The 23,233-nt window shown below is 43.7% G+C and overlaps 2 protein-coding genes and 1 pseudogene across 2 annotated transcripts; 2 read left to right on the top strand and 1 right to left on the bottom strand.

Moving 5' to 3' along the window:
• Positions 1-11,956, bottom strand: part of LOC149195723 (rhamnogalacturonan I rhamnosyltransferase 1-like) — a 41,495-nt pseudogene extending 29,539 nt beyond the window's left edge.
• A 7,155-nt stretch (positions 11,957-19,111) lies between these two features.
• LOC149195722 (uncharacterized) lies at positions 19,112-21,283 on the top strand. The gene is made up of 2 exons (XM_089408000.1): positions 19,112-19,796; positions 20,112-21,283. Exons 1-2 carry the CDS (start codon positions 19,112-19,114, stop codon positions 21,281-21,283), a joined length of 1,857 nt encoding a protein of 618 aa, XP_089264126.1.
• Positions 21,284-21,409: 126 nt separating this feature from the next.
• On the top strand, positions 21,410-22,853 carry LOC149195721 (uncharacterized). Its single transcript, XM_089407999.1, has 2 exons — positions 21,410-22,337; positions 22,819-22,853. Exons 1-2 carry the CDS (start codon positions 21,410-21,412, stop codon positions 22,851-22,853), a joined length of 963 nt encoding a protein of 320 aa, XP_089264125.1.
• Positions 22,854-23,233: the final 380 nt, after the last annotated feature.

Below are 23,233 nucleotides of genomic sequence, written 5' to 3'. Positions count from 1 at the left end.
GATATTTTTGGATTACTGTCTCCTTTCCCATCAGATAGTGCTTCTAATTCTTCACAAATTATAGCATGGAAAATATCTCATTGTCGTAGGTAGGGTAGTTAAGAACTACCCCATGAAATAACTTAGAATGGTAACATACATGCCTTCATCCCTGCATCAAGAAAAATCCCATTGCATACCCACTCGCATTTGTCTCCATTTCAAAGTGTCGCTACAATTTTGGTAATTCCAGAATTGGTGCTTGACTGGTCTTCTTCTTTAGCTCCTCGAAATCCTTCTATTGACCTTTTCCCCACTGGAAATTCTTGCCACTTGTTGTTATGGCATGGAGCGGTGCTGCTACCAATGAAAATGAAGCTATGAATTTCCTTAGGTATTGTGTTTCCTCAATGAAACTCCTCACCTTAGAAACATTAGTAGAGACCGACCATTTCATGATGGCCTCCATCTTAGAAGGATCTATCTTTAGTTCTCCTCCACCAATCACTGTTGTCTTGGTGGGGCCTGTCCCAGGTTCAATGTTAGTTAGCCAAACAAATCCCTACACTACTAGCCCTTTCGGCATCAGCCCATGGAGTGCGGACTGAAGTCTCACTCGAAGTAGTATAGGGGGATGCTAGAACCAAGTTTTCGCACCTTGAGATGGTTTCAATGTTGGTTTATTTCTCTTATTCCTACTTTCGTGCAAGGTGTGAAGTTCTAGGGCCCTGTCAGTCTAGCCCTTTATTCCGCCCTTCAGTACCTCCACGAAGGGGTATGATTGGCCTTTGTGCAGCCCTAACCTACGGTTCAGGTACTTCTGCACTGCTATGGAAGTGTATCATGCAGATTCCCAAACTATCTTAAGTGTCTTACTTATCTTATTAAACAATCATAGTTAGCGCTGTGTAAATAGATATTCTTACTTGCGTTCAATTATCCAATGTAATTACATACATTCGTGCATCATATAAGCATTATAAATGAAATTCATACAAAATATGACAATATGAATTAACAGGAAACAAAGACACACAATTTGTAAAATGCTTCTCTTTATTGATATCTTCAGACAATTATAGACTCTATTTGCCCTGCGCACACAGCTACAGGGGTTCGCGCACTCAGTTGCGGAATTCTACCCTAGGCCTTTGTGCACTCAGCTGCAGAGCCTCTACCTATGCTACGACCCGAAAATTAGAATTTTCTCCTTATCCTAGAGATTACTTAATTAGCTCCTTTCATACAATCCCATGGTCCGCGGACCATGGGTAGATCTTTTACAACCGACTTTACTTTACAAAAAAGAGCGAACAGCCCTTTATGACTCATGACACCATCATGCTCTGCGACCATAAAATGCAGAGTATTTACACTTTGTTACAAAATTTGACCCAAAACATGGGTTTTTAGCCCTAAAACTGTCCTTGGGGGATCTCGTTCCCAACATGCCCCCAACACAAACATCGTGACAAGCCCTTAAGTCACTCAGTAGGCGTGGAGATCTTAGCGTTGTTACATTGCATTTTTTCACTGTCCCTATACTCCCCGTTCCTTGATCCTGGAGGACCTCTATAGTGAACCCCACATGCTTTGCCTTCATGAAGAAACTCCCATTGTGTCCCTCTTCATGAGCAGATAAATTCCCTTTTGCACCATTTTCCCTGAAACTTCTGTTTTGCCAATTTAAAAGACTGGTGCTAATGACCTTTGTCTCCCCTGCACCGATGTGTAGAGATTAGCACTATCCCTCGCACCGATCGGAGTGACTGAGTTGTGTTCCAGTCGTGTTGGTCCTATTATGGAAAGTTTTTTAAATTAGGAGTCGAAGATTCCAACTCTAGAACCTTCGTAACAAAAGTCTAGTAAATGGTTTGGCCAGATGAGGTCAAGGATGTTAGTTTGGGCTCCTTTCCCCTATAAGGATGGAACTACCTCAAGGGATAAGCCCTTCTCCCATCAGAAAAGGATCCATCTCCCATCCATTCATCCTATATAAATCTCCCTTCTTCCCAAGAACAAGCTAGTGTTGATATTGGTGTGCTAATGCTATTTTAGTTTGGAGTAGACAACAAGCTATTACTAGTTGTAGCTATGTAGTTGTGTGAGGGAGAAGTGTGATTTGGTTTGGAGTGAAGCCTAAAGGGAAGAGCCTTAAAACTATTATTGATTGGGGCCATCATGGAATGCTAGCAGAAGTGTGTGGGAACCTAGTCTTGTTAGAGGAGGACTGCAACGTCAATACAAATGGTTGTAATCTCTCTCTGATATTAATATATGAAACTATCGATTGATTTCCTACATGATTTTTCATCTTACATATTCATGGCTTAATGTTTCTTGACTTGTTAAGTAGGTTGAATTACAATTTGTCTATTATCATGTTTGTTGTCTGCTGTTGTTTACTTGTTTCAGATACTTGAAGAAGGAAGAGAGAGATAGATGGAGCAAGCAAGCAAGGACATCATCAAATAGGATAAGCGGACAAAGAGGTAGGCCCTCTTAATTGGTTCTAACCTAAGGAAATGTTCCATAAATGTATATGTTGTGGCTAGACCCATTATTAGGCTAGAGGAATTCATTTGGGTCCGCACTTATAATTTTACTTCACCACATATTGGCGACTCCACTAGGGAACCCCATCCTTTTGTTTGTCTTGGATTTCATGATTTCGTGAGAAATTTTCTAGTTCCAAGTTTTCCCTTTGGTTATGTTTCTTTTCTCCTGTTTACTGGTCTGAGTCTAAAATTCATAGTAGCAAATCCAGTCCTTGTTTCAAATTTTTTTATTTTTTTCCTTATCTCCCTCGATCAACGTGCTTAATTCGCTGGCAGCCGTGTTGATCAGCACGAGTTGCTGAGAAACAGTGACGCCGACCAGCCTCTGGCACTTGTTGTCAGTTAGGCAGTCGCGTTGATGCCTGTAAGTGAAGATTAGGGTCTGACCCCAATCTTGGCCAGTATGTTCCGCTCTTGTGATTTTGACCCCGTAGGTTTTTTGGATCGTTTTCTTCCTTATTAGAAAGCTACTTTTCATTTGGTTTTGTATGCTTGTTGGCTTATGATCTTTCTTCTTGATTGATTGAGTCGTTGAGTGGCCAGCGACACTAGGGCATCTAGTTGGTCATCCAATCAGCAGTTTGTGAACTCAGTAAGTCGAGTTGTAGGTGTACTTACTATTTGCATTTATTTTTTGGTCCTTCTACGACTTTGACCTCTTTTACACAAGTTTGAGAAGTTTTCATTTGCTTGTCTAAACGTTTCTTTTCTGGCATGGATTACGTTGCCTGTCTTGTGTTTGGTAAATTCAGTGTTTCATTAGTCTGAATGAGTTTATCTTTTCATGTATTCATCTACTTGAAGAGCTTATTATCTTAAGGACGTTTTCACTGAAAGATTATATGCGAAAAGTTTGTTTTGTTGTTTCATGAAAAAGTATGAAATTCTAGCTTGTTGCATCATCATGTTATGATAACTTGCATCATTAGAAGACTAGAATTGCATCGGCATTTGAAAAAGGAAGAGAATTTTTTTTTTCTTTTGAAAGGACTAATAGATAAGTGCTTGTCAGGAAATTAAGAATTGGAATGCGTTTTTCATTAGTTTATTTTTTGAAAAAGTAAGGTAGTTAAAGATCATTTCATTTTCAGTTGCTTGATTGTTTATATTTGATTGAGTAGTTTCTACCCTCTCTATTGTAGGTGTTTCATCGAATTGAAAGAGTCTTGTCCCATTTAGTTGCATTTAAGGTTTTTCGAGTCGCATCACGAAGACCTGAAAACTAAAACATAACTCAAGATCGACTTTAAAATGAATTCAATTAACCTAAGGTGCATTTGATATTAATGATCATATCTAGAAGGTCTAGGCTAGAGACATGTTCGACGTCTTTAAACCTAGTAGTTGTCGTTAGCTTCGGCATTAGACAACACTAGTACAGATTTGTGCTCCCCGTACCATCGAGTATATAACAGGAGACCCCACTAGGCTGCAATCCTATTATCCTTAGGAAGCCGAATCGGTTGCCTTGCAAATGTGATACACCAAACACAACATTCGGGGAGATTGCCTACTCGTACTTGGTTCACTGGAAGGTATTTTGTAGTTCACGGTTGCCTGGTAATCCTATTTACCTAGGTCATCCAGAGCAGTCTTTTGATATTTTTTTCTCATTAAACTTAAAATATCATTCGATATTTTTGTCCAATCGAAAGCGATAGAGTCATCTTTGTTTCTTTCTCAACTCTTAAAAAATGAAAGAGCAAAAGTCTTTTATGTATCTTAATAATTGATTGCCCATGATCCAAAACGCCCTGTTAATCTTTTTTCTGAGACCAGATAATGAGTTTCCCTTAAAATAACATTTAAAAGCCTTGAAGTTAATTGTTCTGTCGACTAAGAAAATGTCATCATGGTTGAACCACCTGGTTCACCCAATTCCTCTTCCTTTCCTCCGTTTGAAAGATTGTCTGAGGATTCGTTTCCTGAGTTACGAGAGTCACTCGAGGACCAAGATGTTGAACTCGCAATTGTTCTGAGCATTCAACCGTTGTCATCTCATCCTCTGCCTACTTTTGATATTGGGTCATCTGCTAATCTTGGCTCAGAATCTCCAAACAATCCTGTTCAAACTCCAAAGAACTTGCCAACCACCGACAGTCAGCTTGGACTGGTTATCTACCCTTCGAACCCCCTATTTTACCATGTTGTGATATCACCGTAGCATCCTTACAGTTCGTACGACCAGTCGTGTGTTCTTTTGGAACTATCCCTTCGTACTCATTCGGCCATTTTTCGTCGTTTGCTTTCAGAAATGGAACCCGAAGGCGATGCTCCAGTCACACCTCTGGATGAGTCTAAAGTTTCTACTCCACACACTGTTGAGGGGGAATAATTTCCTTTTCCTCCTGAGAATTTCCCCTTTTTAGAGGGTATTCCTACAAGTTTTCCACCCAACTATGTGTCTTTGGCACAATTGGTTTTAGCCTTCAGGTACACCTAGTGCCTCATCACTTTACCATAACCCTATTTGGGCGTTAAGCGCCATGCCTACTTCAGGTTCATTCGTTACGAACACAACTTCCCAATAGGTTGTTACCTCATTCCCTGTGCAACCCACCATTCCGAATACCCTTGTATCATCAATCCCAGTTACCCATCAGGCACAACCAACAGTTTCAAAGAATGTCTCTATTAGTTCCTTTGTTCCTCCTGAGTGTTTCCCCTTTTCAGGGGGTATTCCTACAAGTTTTCCACCCAACTATGTGTCTTTGGCGCAGTTGGTTTCAGGTACACCTAGTGCCTCATCACTTTACCATAACCCTATTTGGGCGTTAAGCGCCATGCCTACTTCAGGTTCATTCGTTACGAACACCACTTCCCAATAGGCTGTTACCTCATTCCCTGTGCAAAACACCATTCCGAATACCCTGTATCATCAATCCCAGTTACCCATCAGGCACAACCAATAGTTTCAAAGAATGTCTCTGTTAATTCCTTTGTTCCTCTAGTCAGTGGCCAGGTTGAGCCACTGCCTGGGGGGCAGAACCATTTCCTAGGGGGCAGAACCTGAATTTTTCTATGGTGTCAGGTGCCACTAATGTGAGCATCTCACAAGCTCACATGCTTTGTATAAACCAACCTTCTTCTAGTATTATTCATAATCATGTTGATCCTACTGGATCAAGAAATGTCCAGTACCAACAGGTTCAGAATCTCATTGGTCTGTCTGGATCGAACAATGTTCAGTATCAGCAACCCTATGGGGCCCAGATTCAATACCAAAATCCTTACGTTCCATATGGTTCTCAAGGAATGGTTAATCAACCTTACACCCTCCAATCTGGGCAGTGCATCCAGCCTGGCTATGGCCAGATTCAGTTCGGAAATTTCCTGGGCACTGCTCAAGTACCCTTGCAGTAGCAAGGACAGCCTCTACAACAATAAGGGAAACCTTTGTTACAGCAAGGGCAACCTTTGTTGCAACAAGGGATCTCCATGCAACAGTAAGGGAAAATGATCCCGCAGCAAGGCCAACTGCAAAAACTGCATGGTCAACCCTTGCAACAGTTGCAGCAAGCTGAGCAGCAGCAGATGAAATATGCTCCGCATGACCTCTCAACCCATGTCCTCGCAAGGCCAACCTTTGCAGCCCCAGGGAAAAATTTTGCAACCGTAAGGTCAACCCTTGCAACAACAAAACCAACTAGGACAACAATAACCCTTGTATACACATCAACAAGGTCAACCCTTGTAGGGGTAGGGTCAAGGTCAAATCCTGCAGCAGCAGGCTCAAAATACTCATTTCCTAGGTCAACAGGTCCAGAATCCTGCCGACCAAGGGAATCTAGTACAGAATCCCTATGTCCAAGGGCAACAAGTGTATCAACCTTATGCCCAAGGACAACAGGTCCAAAACCCTCTTGGTTAGGGGCAACAAGTTCATCACCCGTATGTTCAAGGACAACAGGTCCCATATCCATATGTCCTAGGTCAACAGGCTCAACAACCTTTTAACCCGTATGTTGCTTATCAACAACCTATGGCCAAACAGTTCCAATGTATTCAAGGTCAAAATCCTCCCTATGGTCAAGGTAATCTACAATGGGGGCAGCCTCAGATGCCATATGGCCAAAATCCCTCACTGTGGGGCCAAAATCCTTACTAGCAAGGATGGGCTCCTTCCTATGGGCCTGCTTATCGACCTCCCATGCCTTTTAACACCCAATTGCCTTTCTTGGCTACACTCGAATTTCGAAATGTTTCTCTCCTTACTAATGATCCGATCCTTCATTCGCCATACTGGCCTTTGTTGCCGTCCAAGATACCAAGTGATTGTCCAAAGTTCGATGGGAAAGCTAAAGAAGATCCTCAGGCCCATGTGATGACATATCACCTCTGGTGCTCGTCGAACTCGTACATGGACGATTCCATTCATCTCCGTCTTTTCCAACGAACCCTCATGGGTGTTGCAGTGAAGTGGTACATTGAGCTACCTCAAAGTACTTACCATGAATTTAACTCTTTATCCATGGCTTTCCTCACACATTTTCAGTTGCTAGTTCGCTATGGAATTGGCACCTATTTTCTCACATCGCTTAAGCAAGATACTACGATACACATCTCTAATCACATTCATGAATGGAGACGTAGACGTCGCTTGATCAAATTTGAGATTGTTGATTAGTTGCTCACTGAATGGTTCACCAAATCATTCGTAGCCCCAATTGCTTGCGATATAGCTATGCGTGGATGTGTCACTAAAGAGCAGGTCATCGCTCATGCCCAGTACTTGGATCTAGTTTACTCATAGTCTGACACTTTATACAAGTTATTACTCAATGATCTGAGGCCATCATCCGATCCCGTAGCATCAAAGTCACCAGCTGTACCTCCCGTTGATGGAGTTATTGGTTTAGTATCCCAGACCCCTGCTAAAACTTCTTCCAAACAGAAGTTGGTCACAAATTTTGTCCCTAATAGTTCATCCCAAAATCCACCTGGACCTGGTAAATTCTCAGAGGTCCACGTTGTCCAGTCTATCGCAGCGAACAAATCCTCGAAAGGGAAAAATAAAATCAAAGGCAAAGCTAAAGTCAATGCCCTAAAACAAGGTCCTCCCAAATCGTTTGTTGGCAAACATTTGCAATGAAAACCTAAGTATCCTTGCCTCATTTGCGAGGAATATCACTACACTAAGGATTGCCCCGATGATCCGAAGTTAGTCGCTTGCTCAAAGAGACCCCCGTAGTACTTAAAGAGTCATTTCCGTCTCAGCAGACCCAAATGGTAGACCAACCATAACCTACTTCCTCTAGATCTCAAGTGTTCATGATGAGTACACCTATTAATGTGGCTACTAGGTTGAAAGACTATCAAACTCTTGCTTCAGCAGCTGGGAAAGAGAAATAAGCCAAACCTTCTTCTTCTACCCCGAGTTCTGTCCCTCTTCATATTGAGTGCCCTAACCCTGATTCTGCTATGAGGCCACCCTCTCGAGGTGTGCTGCAGAAATACTTGTATAATCCCAACGCCTGAGCTACTCAACACTACAATATTGTTGAGGATCTGGCTCAGGTACCATCAACCATGTCAGCTCTTGAGGTACTCCAAAGCTACCCATCACAGTGGAAATGCTGTCAGCTAACGGGGGCATTGATCCCATCAATTCAAATTTGATATGTTTTTATCTAGATAACCATGTTCCGCGGCTCCCTCATCAGATTTCATTTCTTATTCAGGTAATCATCAATGAGAAGACCATCCATCGGACTGTCATTGATGAAGGAGATTCCACCTGCATCATGTCGACCGCATGTTGGAAGGCTATTGGTTCTCCTGCAATGAAACAATCTCTGAACACTTTGGAAGCTTTCGATGGGCATGATTCACGACCCTTCAGTGTCTTACCTAACCTTGCCATCAGCCTGGAAGGCAAGACAATGCAAGTCGAAGTAGAAATTGTTGACTCCAATCTCAATTATAACCTTATACTTGGCCAGAGTTGGACCCATGCCATGCATGTCATGGCCTCCTCTTTACTTCACCTGATTCGTTTTCCCCATCAGGGGAAGATTTTCACCGTCGACCAATTGTCTTTCTTTGCCTCTTCCTTCTCAGATGGAAATGTTTCGTACGTCAAGCACACTGGTTCTCCCTATGAGATTGTGGGGGCAGGTCTTTTCAAAGATTTTTCCTTAATGGGAATTTTTCCACTCCCACCTCCTCATGTTGCCTCTGTCAACATGATCTCGATCAAATCTAATCCTTGGGTCATACCTTCACTAGATCTTGTTGACACCTGGGACGAGGTTATGCCGCTTAGTCCCGTCGAAATAAATTACGTGGAAATTGTTTCAGCTTCGAACTCTCCATCCTATGATTCTCAAATGTCGAATACCTCTTTCGATATGTACTCTCAATCTCCGTGGCTTGGCACTTTTGAATCACCTGATCCCTTAGATGAGACCTTCCTTGCTGATGAAGGTATTGTTATCACTTAGAACCATAGTTCATGTATGTAATGTTGTCCACAAGTTTTATACAAAGCTATTCAGATATTCAAAAGGTGACAGGTGTGAGTATTTAAGGAAAAAGTGAAATTTTTGTCTTTTGTTAAAGTCTTCCTAAAGTTACTTTATAGCCGAATTATTAGGGTTCTGGTAGGGTTACCGAAATTTTGAGTGGTACACCTGTTCAGTTCACAAAGTGTCCAGATCATAAGGCATATTGAATTATGCGTGGTTATTAGAAGAATTAAATGGCTTGGAGCATAGTCTTTTAATGCATGAAGACTAATGGGAGGCAGAGACCGTGAAAATAGGGCACAGATCCTTATTAGTTGATGAGTCATCCACATATCAAGTATCCGAAGCTGCTCATTTAGTGAATGTTCCTCCAGCATGTCTTGGCTATTACTGAAGTGATACAGGTGTCAAATTTCAAGAAAGCATCAATGCACACGAGGAGATAGACTTAGAGTTTCAATGGGAATGGGACTCTATGTTTTCACAGCGCAATACCTTTGTAATTAATTAGTTTGTTTAGATATGGATAAGGCAATTAATGATAGGATTTCGAGCTCCCTTCATGCTTGTTGAGGAGTCTCAAGTAGTTGTATTTTTGGTTTTCCTATATATAGAAATGACTCTGATGTAAAAAAGGTTGGAGATTTTATACAAAAACAGAGTTTATTTGGGCCAATGTAAAGACTTATTACAGTAATAGTAAAACAATGGTTGTTTCTTCTCAAGATTCTCAATGGATTATATTGTTCAAATGAGATAGTGTTTTATTTTCTTAATGTTCTTTTACAGCCTTGTTATAGCACAATCACTCAGAATTCATATCTTATGCTCTGACTTCCTGTGTGTTTGGCAAGCTGTGGTTTTTGTGAAGTATGTTTGAACATTTAATGCAAAGAGCCTTGACTTCCATGAAATGACTGTGTTTTTGTTTACTAAAGGTGTGAGACTCCATAGCCCAATGAAGACTAATTTGATATGTGTCCAACCAGCTTTGTTTTCATGAATGTGTGAAGAGTTAGCCATCTGTTGTTGTGATTGATTTTTATCAAAAGTCTGTGAGAGAGCCCTCTCTGACCAAAGAGGCTAATCTTTGGTCTAAAGTCTGGTTGAAAGAGTTACATGAAATCTTGCTTGGCTGCAGCCCTTAGTACTGATTTTGTGATAACAGGTATCATGGAAGTCATGTCTCTCAAGGAACCCCCATGGATCGATACTCATCATCACTCCTTGTTACTACCTCACGCGACGGTCATTTTTACCTCTTTCGAAGAGTCCTCTTCTTCGTTTCGCCCACTGATTGTTACTCATGAAGTATGGTCAGAAGGAAATCTAGGTAATATTACCCAAATGATGCTGATTGACATTTATATCAAACCCGGTATCATTGAACACTTTCATATTGGGGTAACTTGTTCTCTGGATGAGATCAAGACATATACTCATCTATTTCAGGAAGTTCGTGATGTGTTTGCATGGTCCTACGAAGAAATGCCCAACATTGATCCTAGCATTATAGTGCACGAAATATCAACGTATCCACACGCGAAGCCCATTCGCCAACAGCTTCACCCGGTGCACCCTAAGGAAGATGCTATTAAGGGTGAAGTTGAAAAGCTTCTCAAAGCTGGGTTCATCTATCCCATCCCCCTTATAGACTGGGTGTCCAATATTGTCCCGGTGACTAAAAAACAAGGCACGATCTGCGTTTGCGTTGATTATCGAGATCTCAATCGTGCTTGTCCTAAAGACAACTATCCTACTCCCTTCATTGATCAAATCATTGATTAATGTGCCAGGAGCAAGATATTTTCCTTTATGGATAGTTTTTCTGGCTATAACCAGATCAACATCGCATTGGCCAATAAAGAAAAGACAACTTTTTTCTGTCTGTAGGGTATGTTCATGTATAAGAAGCTCCCTTTCAGCCTCAAAAATGCTGGAGCCATGTTTCAACGGGCAATGTCCTATGCATTTCATGATATTTGAAACATTGTCCAGCCTTACTTGGATGACCTTCTCGCTCATTCTCATAAGCGCCAAGATCACCTAGACCATCTTCGACATATTTTTTTGTGCTGTAGACACTATAACATTTGGTTAAGCTTGCACAAATGTGTTTTCTCTGTAGAATCAGGATGACTCCTCGACTTCATCGTTTCCAAGGATAGTATTCGCCTAGATCCGCTAAAAGACAAGGCCATTGTAAATTTACCCCCTCCATCCTCACTGCACCAACTCTAGAGCCTGCAAGGAAAGGCCAACTTTCTCGATCGTTTTATACCCAATTATGTTGGGCTAGTCACAGGATTTACCCAGTTGCTCAAACAAGGAACGCCCTTTGTATGGGACGAGGTGGCCCAAAAATCTTTTGATTATCTCAAGACTGTCCTTGTAAATGATCCTTTGTTGCATCTTTCGGACTATTATCGAGATTACTTCCTTTACCTAGCCGCGACCCCTAGCACCATTGCTATGGTATTGGTCCAATATGATGACGAAGGAAACGAACATGTAATCTACTACCTTAGTTAGAATCTCCTTGACACTGAAACACGTTATGCAGATGTCGAGAAGTTGGCTTTGGTTATTGTTCAATGCTTTCGACACTATATCCTTTTGCGCACGACTACAGTGATTTCTGAATGCAACCCCATGACCTATATCCTGACTCGTTAGTTTTTGGGGGGAAAATATTCTAAATGGATCGTGATCCTGCCAGAATTTGATTTGGTGTTCACTACAGCCAAATCTAAGAATTCACTTGTTTTCACCAAATTGATTTGTTCCATTGCCTCCAAGTCTCTCCCTGCTGGTGTAGATGAACAGCTTCCAGATGAGACCCTTTTCCTGATTATCACCCTTGATCCGTGGTACGGTGATATCATCATGTATCTCTAGACATCCACGTTCCGTTCCATGTTTACCAAGGATGATCGCCACAGGATTTGGCATCACTCCCAACCCTATCGTATTATTGGTGATACTTTATACCATGTCGGTGTCGATTTAGTTCTTCGATGATGCCTTACGATCGAGGAAGCTGATAGAGTTCTCAATGATTGCCACTCTGGGGCATGTGGTGGTCATATGTTTGGTTATGCTATAGCTCAAAAAATCCTTCGCACTGGTTATTTTTGGCTGTTGGGAAGAGGATCCCCCAAGGGTGGTTTTGGGGCTAAGAGCCCAGATTTTGGTCCCATGTTGTAATTCCAATGCAAAGACTCTGCATTTTGTGGGCGCGGAGCACGTAGTTGTTAAAGAGTCATAGGGTTGTTCGCCCTTATTTTGATAATGTAATGTCGGCTGTAGAAGATCTACCCATGGTCCGCAGACCATGGGATTGTATAATAGAGCTAAGCTCTAAGTAGAAAAAGAATCAATGTTGAAGTGATGAAGATGTATGCGAGATAGCTCTGAAGTGTAAGTCTAAGTTTTTGGTCGTAGCGTAGGTAGAGGCTTCGTAGCTGAGTGCACAAAGGCCTAGAAGTCCGCAGCTGAGTGCGCGGACCCTTTCAGCTGAGTGCACAGGGCGAGTCGAGTCTGTAATCATTTGAAGTATTAATAAAGAGAATTTTTCTATCATTTCTATGTAATTATTTCCTGTTTATGCATCAGTTATATCGGATATGAATTTCACTTCTAATGCTTATATGATACAAAAATATGTATAACTGTATTGGTTAAGTGAACACAAGTAAGAACATTTGTTTATGCGAAGATAATTAAGATCTGTCAATAAGATAAGTAAGATACTTATTCTAGTTCAGGAAAGAGCGTAGTTTGCTGCCCTAGCAGTGCGAAAGGACTTCAACCACTGGTTAGGGCAAGACGAAAGCCGATTGTAACACTTTGCGAAGGTACTGAAGGGTGGAATATGGTGCAAAGAAACCTGTGTGAAGGTAGGTATAGTTGGAATAAATCGACATCACAACCATCTCAAGGGTGCAGAAACTTGTTTCCAGCATCCCCCCATACTGCTTCAGGTGAGACTTCAGTCCGCGCTCCGTAGGCTGATGCCGAAAGGGCCGGTAGGGTAGGGATTTGTTGGCTAACTAACGCTAAACCTAGGTCAGGCCCCCATAAGCCAACAAATGGTTCCGTTGTCAGGACCAGAATCTACATAAGAGATGTGTGATGTCGTATCATTGGAATCCAACTAAGAAAGAAATTAAAGGCTGGTTGGACAGAAGAATTCGCAGTGCAGGAGAACAGAAACTTGTGACTATCAAAAGATGAGTGGCTAGATAGCTACCTATATATGGAGATCCATGGAATATTTTTTGCGTCCTTCCTACTGAGCTATACGAGTGGATCACGAAGCTAGCAGATAGCTAAGGAAGGTGGAAACTTGACGGTCCTATTGAGTGGACCCCAAGGCTAGTGCGAAGATTGGAAGAATTGAAGGATAAGATCACACATGCCATTGATCATTGGCTCGATCGCATTATAAGAGGATTTGTTACTGAGTTTGCGGTTGACACCTCAGTTAGCTACAGTGAGGCAGAGCGACGCTGTCTCAAAGGACCGCGAGGTAAGTATGTAAAATCTTTGAATACTTGGATTAAAATAATGTTGTGCAAAAAGTTGGTTATGCAGTTACCTTGATGTTCGGGGCTACGCGAAGCAGAAAGTTCACTAGAACAAAGGAAATAAGGGTCCAGAAAATAGCCCGTTGATCTCACGTCTGTGAGGGGATGAGGAAGAGCTCGCGAAGGTCTCTCTGTGAAGTGTTATTCATCTGATAAGACAAAGAATTTCGCGAATGGCACCCTCACCCACACCACCACCGGCTTCAACGCCATCACCTCCAACTTCATCCATACCAACTCCACCACCACCGCGATTCAGTATGGCAAACATAGTGAAGTTGCATGTGTTCAAAGGTTTGGGAAATGAGGATTCAAACGAATTCTGGTTCGTTGTAAGAGCTGTATGGGAAGAACAAGGTGTTACAGATGACCATATAAAGAAAGTGACACTAGTCAACGCTCTACAGGATCGCGTGCTGACCTGGTATATTAAGTACTCCAACAATAACCTGAATGTAAGAGTCGCGGATATCCAAACAATGCTAAATAGAGCATTTAGTAGGCCTAAGTCTGAAGCGTAGTCTATTGTGGGATTTAAAGAGATCACAATGCTACTAGGTGAGACTCCTTGGCAACTAGATCAGAGGTTGAAATGTACGATCCGCGAAGCCAACATGAATCTGACATATGGACAGCATCGCGAATGGTTTGTAGCTTCGGTACTACCACATTTAAGGAGTGCACTATCGCAGCAGAAGATAATGACTCAAGGAGAGGCCTCAGAGATTGCTATGAGGCTACATGAGACCCCGATGCAAGATCCTAACCTGGGAGTTCAGTAGATCCACGCGTGACTGAAGAATTTATGCCTTGAGATGTAGAGCCTTAAATAGGATAGGACAGTTCGACCAGAAGTGCGCGAAGAAGTGTGGTGCATGAAATGCAAGAGTCAGGGTCATGACAAAGACCACTACCTGGTCTTTACAAATTACCTTGCAGAAGGAGGACCGATGCCTTTAAGGCCAGAAGCTCAAGCCAGAACTAGCACAGTGCTTGATTTGTGGTGCGCTATATGTCAAATAGCCAGAAAACATGCCACGGATAATTGCCACCTATTACAGAAGTATACGAGATTTTTGGAACAGTTGTTCTGCAACTTTTGCAAGTCAGTGGGACATGACGAGTGTACTTGTAGGAGCTATGAATTGATGATGGATATAAATCCCACCTACAGAGTTCAAGCTGAAACGTGGCCCCTTGACTAGAATGCAGGGATGGCATGGATAGGATTTCAGGGGCAGAGACTAGGCCGAGGTAGAGGAGGACTTGGTAGAGGTCACAGACAGTTGATTTGCTACAATTGCGAAGGACCAGGACACTATGCCTGCAATTGCACTAATCCAACATGCCCATCGTGCAAGTATTGCATGCTGTTCGATCATGAGACAGAAGATTGTCCTACACTGATAGCTAGGTCACGCGATAAAGGAGTGCTATTGCCTCCCTCGACTTAGCACCTGCAGATGATGAGGTTTGAGTCATGCGAGGAAGATCCGAACATAAACATAGTGCTCCGAAATGGAATCGCGATGGGAGATGACAAAGGAAAACAACTGGAAGATAGTACATGGGTTCACAAAGCCTCGATGAAGGAGGCTAAGTTTGATTTGGACCGTGCTCGAGAAACCTCCATGGAAGCTAAGAAGAGCTTTATTGAGGCCTCCACTTCAGGAAGCAAAGATAAAATGGAGCCGGAGATGGATCCCTCCATGATCAAAACATTCTTAGAAACTTGTATGAAGTTACTGTGCGATAGTAATACTGTGAAAGGGTTACAAGAAGTTATCAACAGATGTGCTGGGACCACATCAGGTGAACTGCACGTAGTCCACAAGATCGGAAAACATAAGACAAGAATAAGACGTGAAATGAGACTCACCGTGCAGATCGGAGAATATGAGATGGATCAAGTCACTCTGGATTTGGGATCAGATGTGAATGTTATACCAAAACAGACATGGGAGCGAATGGGGAGACCTGGGCTGCAATGGTCTCTGATTTAGCTAATGATGGCAAACCAGCAGAAAATCATACCCATGGGGCGATTGTAGGGAATAACTATGGATATTGAGGGAGCGATCACGCTGGTAGATTTAGAAGTGATAGAGATTGTTGATGGTAGCAATCCCTACCCTGCGCTCCTGGGAATTGACTGGGCTACTGATATGAATGGGGTAATTAATCTGAAGAAGTGCAAGATAATCTTTGAAAAGAAGTCGCAGCATGTAATTATACCCCTGGATCCTGCTGAAGGATCGTGCTATACGGAACCGGTCCATGACTATGAAGGTGATGATGATCTAGACTGTATCGATAAGATAATAGTGCTAGACCAAGACTAGGTGAATCCCACCACAGATGGATGGATCACATGGGAGTGCGAGAGCTCCTACACTTCAGATTTTGCCGAAGAAATAGAACGATGGAAGAATCGATTACATGAGGTAACTACGCTGAATTGCAATATGATGACCAGGTCGCTGTGCTACGTGTCGACAGAAGTAAGATATCTACCTACTTATGATGGTCTAAATGAGGTAGATACCTTCTTGGATGCATTTGAAAGGGAGGTGTCAGAAAAGCAACGCTTCCAGGCCTTGGACTGGGTACTGCGTGATACGCCCACAAGATGGTGGGGTACACACAAAGGAATCTTTAATGATTGGCGTGAATGTAGGAGAATGATGAGGGTACAATTTGGGAAGCCTAAGATGTGACTGACAGACATGTATGATGGACAAGATGACTCACGTGCATCTGGCCAAGTGGACATAGGCCTATGGAGAAAAGCCACAACCTGAGTGGGTGCACCTATTCTGTGATACCCTAGATGTTACACCAATGAACTGGTATATAGAAACAGAGCTTCGCCATGGGATAGGTGAATGGTATATCCTACGCAAAGGATTCATGATACCTTCAACTTTGAGTACATATTTGATAGTATTGATGAAGCGCTACAAGAGGTGAAAGTAGCCATCTTTAGGATACCACAAGATCCCTTAGACTTGGCGCAGCCTGAATGGACTACTTAGCTAATATGTGCGCTAGAATGTTATAATATAACTTCTAAAGAGTTCGAATGGTTTGGTTAACAATTTGTTTTCGGAGGAGGAACGGAGCTCCGGCGACAATGGCGGAACCCTAACCCTAGTTTCGTTTCAGACCCGATTCTCACCATGGCGTCGATCGGCCTGAGATTTGGGTCCATGGACCTTTGACTGGCAGCATCGCGACAACAGTTCACAGGTTTTTTTAGCACCTCGGGTTACTCTGCGGTCCCCCACCGGTCCCATTAGCGCACAGGCTCTCCTATCAATCCGTCAGGCGGTCCCCTGGTCGGTTCTCTCTGGAGCATCTCTGTATTGACAGGCAGCATGGGTGATGAAGACCTCGTAGACTACGAGGCGGACCCCATGCCTCACCAAGACATCTGGGCGCATACGAAGCGGCCTACTATGAAACCCCGGAGTGTTGAGCTTGCTTCTGAGACAGCTGCCTCATCCCTTCAACCGCATCTGCCACTCTCAGGGAAGAAGAAATCCTCGGATTTTCACCTGGCCGACTCTCCGGCCCTTGAATGCCCGCCCCTTTCTCCTGCTACGCTCCATTTACTGGGTTCCTGCTTACAGACCTCGCCTTCATTTGATTCTCCGCTCCTGAACCCTACTCGCCCTGCACTACCAAAGCCCCCACCGCCTCCGCCTCCATCGACCTCACATTCACCCTCCGTCTCATTTATGCCGCAGAACCCACAGGATTCATTGCGCCCCCCCCATTCTCTCCTCCCGGGCACTAGTGGTATTGGACCTCGCTCCCCAATCCGTTCGGGCTGTTTTAATACTCCTCTGCTTCCGGTTCGATCTGCGGGATCCGCACAACACAGTTCATCAGATCCATGCCGTAAGCTCCTAAAGGACCTCCCCTTTGGTAAGCGCACAAAGAAATTGAAAAAAGGCAGGTGCCTTCGAGCTATAGATTCTGACTTCAACATCACCTTTGGCGAAGAAGCTCAGATGCCGGATGTTATGGAAACTACCCATAAAGTCCTAGTTGGTAGGGTAAGGGGTCACACCTACTCAGTGGAAAGACTCAAGCTATGGGCGGAGGAGATATGGGGCACTCTCCTCAAAGAACTTCCTGAAATCAGAGTCCTTGCGAGGGGCTGGTTCGCATTGCACTTCCACAGGCCTGAATACACCCAATGGATTCTCTCCCAATACTGGCATATTGAGATGGCTCCTGTCCTGCTTAAGCGCTGGGATCCCCTCTTCGACCCGGAACGTGAACAATTGGGGGCTGGACCCATCTGGGTTCGTCTTCCTGGTCTGCCCATGCAATTTTGGACCCCGTATGTCTTCAAGAGAATTGGCGACACTCTAGGCACTTACCTGGAGCATGACAAATCCTATGAGAAATCTGGAATCATGACAATGGCACGCATTCTCGTTCACCTTGACACCAGGCCGGGACTGGAGGAGAAAATCACCCTGCATCACAGACATTTCTCGCGCAAGCAACTGCTGGACTACGAAGGTGTTCCTTTTCGATGTCGAAGATGTCATAAAATTGGTCATCTCTATAAGGATTGCCCACTGAATTCGGGGGTGACTTCCGAGGATTCCAAAGGACCTAGACAGCAGCCTACAGTGGATCAAAACATAGGAGTTAACATTCCTATGGAAGGGGAGCAGACTCAACATGAGACTCCATCAAAGCTGACTACCGAAGGCGCCAAGAAGAATACCAGAAGAAAGGCTTCATCTACACCTGGGCCGCCTCGTACCCGTTCCAAGACCGCGGCGTCTGCTCCAGCTCATCCGGGTAATGTTACTGTTCCCACCAGTTCTCATAATATTTCTGATGCATTGCATTCTGTTATGCACTCTTCTTTGCGGTCCCCTCATTTTGATCAAGTACACCTTCCCTCCATCCCCTGCACCATTGCTCCCCCTCCACCCACCTTCTCCACCACACCCTCCCCTCACATTTTGGAGCTGGGCCTTCCCGAACCCTCTTCCTCTCCGGTCGGCTCCGGATCACACCCCTACCACCTCAGACCCCGGGCTCGTTCCAGATTGCTTGGTCTGGGATCATCCCCTGGACGATACCGCAAGCCAAAGAGGGGTAGACCATCTAAAATCAACTCGGCCATACTAAATGCTGTTGCTGATGTCGCCCAGGGGCGACAGTATACCATTGAACGGGCACTTAGAGCTATTGAGCCCCTGACCTGTGGTTCCCCATGATCTGGCTCTCCTACAATTGCAGGGGACTAGCCAACCCCAAAAAACGTTTGGCTCTGAAAAGGCTTATGCATGAATCAAGATGTGATATAATATTCCTTCAGGAAACCTTATGCACTTCTGAGGTGGCGGTGCGAAGCCTACAGGCTCTTCTCCCTGGCTGGATTCTCCATGGATTGGATGCTAGCGGCCGATCTGGTGGTCTTGTCATTGGCATTAATCCAAGAAAAAGCAGGCCTCTCTCCATATGGGGGGGCAGAGGCTTCCTCGGCATGGACATATTCATGGGCGATTTGGGTTTACCTATCAGGATTATTAACATTTATGGCCCCAACCAGAATAGGCTATCATTCTGGCAAAACTTTCTGAATGGCAATCACATTACACAGAATACAGTGCTAGGGGGCGACTTCAATTTCTCCCTGGGGGTTGGAGAATCCTGGGGGCATCATGCTCAGATTGATCCTATCGCGGATCAAATGAATTTGTTAATTGATGCACATAGACTCGTGGATATACCTATGAATAAGAAGCTCCCAACTTGGCACAATCAACGTACTGGTGAGGCAGCTCTGGGGCGGCGTTTAGACAGATTTATGATGCATGAGGATCTGATTCAAGTTTTCCCCCTATATAGACAATGGGTCAGCACTGGTGGTCTTTCTGATCATCATCCGATTCTACTTCAGGTCAGCGATAAAAAATTAAAGCCCCGATCCCCTTTCAAATTCTTTGCTGGATTCCTCAAAGAGCCGGATTACATCAATATGGTCTCGGATTTCTGGGCATCACAACCCCCCCTGAGAGAGCAGAGGAAAGCGGTGGACTTCTGTGATAGACTAAAGAAGCTCAAAGAACTGACTGAGACCTGGGCGAGGAGAAAGCGTCTCAGTGATGAACAGATGCTTACTGATACTGAAGCACAGATAGCTCTACTGACAGACGATAAAGGGACTGGCTACCTCACTGAGGCTTCGAAATCATTACTGAACCAGTTGCTTGGGCAAAAAACAAAGATTTTACAAGAAAAGGAGGAGCTGTGGAGGCTTAAAAGCAGAGCCATTTGGCTCAAAGCTGGAGACAGTAATACTAAATACTTCCATAATCTTGCAAATGGAAGAAAGGCATCAAACACTATTTGGAAATTGCCAAGTGAACCAGATGGTTAGGCTTCCACGCATCAGCAACTTGCCAAATTGGGGGTCTTACATTTCAAGCACCAATTCACTGCTCCAAATTTCATCAATATACCTGACATCATAAATATTGCAGGTCATTTTCCTTGGTTTGTGGGACAGGAGGACAATGAAGATCTCATTCAACCGGTTACCAATCAGGAGATGGAAAGCACACTCAAATGGTTCAAAAAAGATAAAAGTCCGGGGCCGGACGGTTGGCCAGTAGAGTTCTATCTTGCCTTCTATGATCTGCTGGGCGAGGACTTATTGGAAGTCATTGAGGAGAGCCGGATCAATGGGCACATCCATCCCCCTATGAACCAGACTTTCATTGCCCTGATACCCAAAACAGATGACCCCACATCCTTCAATGATTTCCGTCCTATTTCATTATGTAATTGCCTCTACAAAATTATTGCTAAAATCATTGCAAACCGCATAAAACCTATTCTGTCCTCACATATCTCTGCTGAACAGTTTGCCTTCCTCCAAAATCGCCACATCCAAGAGGCTATTGGCACTGCCCAGGAAGCCTTACATTCCATAAAGCTGAAGAACCTCAAAGGCATATCACTAAAGATCGACCTTGCAAAGGCTTTTGACAAGGTAAACTGGCTCTATTTGAAGATGATACTCACACATTTGGGATTCCCCCTCATGCTCATAAACTGGATAATGGGTTGCATATCTACTGTCTCCTTTGCTATCCTCATCAATGGCTCGGCCTCTGCTCGCTTCAACATCAACAGAGGAATCAGGCAAGGCTGCCCTCTTTCCCCACTACTCTTCCTTATTGTTATGGAAGGGCTTAGTAGGCTCATAGCAACAGCAAAAAGGAATGGAGACTTCAGTGGACTCAAAATCACTGAACAGTACTATCTTACTCATCTACTGTTTGTTGATGACATCTTAATCTTCTTGAATGGAAGTGTCCGGGACTCCATTGCACTAAATGATATTCTTCAACTCTTTTGTAAAGCTACGGGCATGGTGATCAATAGGGAGAAATCTACCAGGTCCACGGCGGGGTGCACATATCAGCAATCTCAGCTGGCGACCCAGCATTTCCCAAAGGGCATTCTTCAAAAAATACAACAAATCTGCAACAGATTCCTGTGGAATGGAAACAAAAAGGGGAAGATTTTTGCCTGGACGAGATGGTCATTGGTCACTACACCAAAGAGATGGGGAGGATGGGGTCTAAAATCTCTCTCGGATTTCGCACAAGCGTTGACAGCCAAGCAGGGCTGGTCACTACTCAAATAGAACAGTCTTTGGGTGGAAGTGGTACACCAAAAGTATATTTGGCCATCAAACATCATTGACTGGATCCGCAAACCCCATTGGAACCGACAAGGCATATCTGCGATCTGGAAATCCACTCTAAATGCTATGCCTCTCATTAGAGACAATCTTTTATGGCGAATTGGTAATGGATCTCAAGTCTGCATTGGCTTAGATCCTTGGCCTAGCTCTGGGAATGCGCACATACTGCCGGAAGGTTTGGTTCGTTATCTCAACAATAGGGGCATAAAATACCTTGCTCAGATTGGAGATCAACAACGTTCTTCCATCTTCTCACAGGCATGGATAACAGATCGACAGTGGCAATTGACAGAGGAATGGAACTCTAATTGGAAAGGATACATACAGGCACTAACAGAATCGCACATCAGACTACATGAGGAAGGGGATGAGTTAATTTGGGCGCCTGCCAAATCCGATAATTATGCACCGAAGATCGGCTACTACAAATTGATCGAGGCAAAGAATCCCGACCAGCATAAACACTGGTGGTCAGCTCTCTGGCACCTACAAGCTCAACCAAGAACTCGACTTCTTATGTGGAACATTCTTGCAGATAAATTACCTACCGGCTCCATCCTCAGGAAACGAGCTTTTGCTGGACCAACATGGTGTGTCCTTTGCAGAAAAGAGGAAGAAACATCTCTACACCTTTTTCTTACCTGCGAGGTCACAAAGGATCTATGGAACCAGGTCACACAGGCCCTCAATATAAACACAGCTTGGCAGGGGGAAGACATACCGTCGGCCTGGGAACAGTGGTGGACCGCTGTAGCTGCAGAAAAGTCCAGGAACTTACCGCTGTTGGTGTCCTGGTACATCTGGAATAGGCGTAATGCAATTATTTTTGAGGACTGCAGGGTAAATTGGCACCTTCTCCCAGCATCCATATGTGCGGCATATACGGAGATCCCATTTGAAAATAAACAGAACACCCCCAAGAACATTATGCCAGAAATCATTAACAAGGATATGCCGTGGGCATATTTTGATGGGGCTGCTCCGAGGCAAGGCTGTGGGGGGGGCATTCTATTTCATCTATCAGAATCACACTATTTTCACCTGAGAATGGGACTTGGTCCGGGCACAAACAACCATGCTGAACTAATTACACTGAGACATCTCCTTTATTTTGCTTTGTCCAAAAACTGTCGGCAACTACAAATTTTTGGGGACTCAAAGATTGTGATTGATTGGGCTAATAACAAATCTATCTGTCATGCATATTCATTGAAACATATCTTGGAAGAAATTGTTTTTCTCAAAACACATTTTGACCAGATCACTGTTTCTCACATCTACAGGGAAAGAAATTCAACTGCTGACCGGCTCTCGAAAGAAGCGGCGGATCGACCTCTAGGAGATTGGCTGATTGAGGAATACAAGCCAGATGGGATGCACAGATTTTTCCATCGACCATATATTGATGGCCTCCCTCAGGGGGGCAATGCCCCCATCTAAATTTTTGCTGCTATGATATTTATTGTATATAACAGACACAGTACAGATAGTCCTTTTTGCTCCTGTATAGCGGATACTCTTACAGAACTGTTTTGTTTTTGTTTTTTGAGACATTGCATTTTCTCTGAGGGATACAGAACCATCGTATCTCTGTGGGTACTTTGATGTAATTTCTGAACAGTGGTGAAAACCACACTACAGCATATGCCAATGGCATCAACAACATGTAATTTCTTTTAATAGAAATTATGAATTCTCTTTCTTCGGAAAAAAAAATATAACTTCTAAAGAAAAGGATGAAGATCCACAGAAAATTAACATTCCAGAGATGGAAGGCCACCGTGAGGTTCAAGGACCACAAATTGAGAACCCTGATATAACCGCGCCGGTGAGGACTAGATAGGCGAACATTGGTACGGAGGCAGAACCCAAAATTGCAAAGATCAGAGA

Source organism: Pinus tabuliformis, chromosome 2_2 (genome assembly GCF_031772625.1).
Source record: "Pinus tabuliformis cultivar Carrire ecotype Pingquan chromosome 2_2, CPIR1, whole genome shotgun sequence".
Taxonomy (NCBI): domain Eukaryota; kingdom Viridiplantae; phylum Streptophyta; class Pinopsida; order Pinales; family Pinaceae; genus Pinus; species Pinus tabuliformis.
Note: the sequence above shows the minus strand (reverse complement) of the source record. Positions and strands in the feature narration are given on the sequence as shown.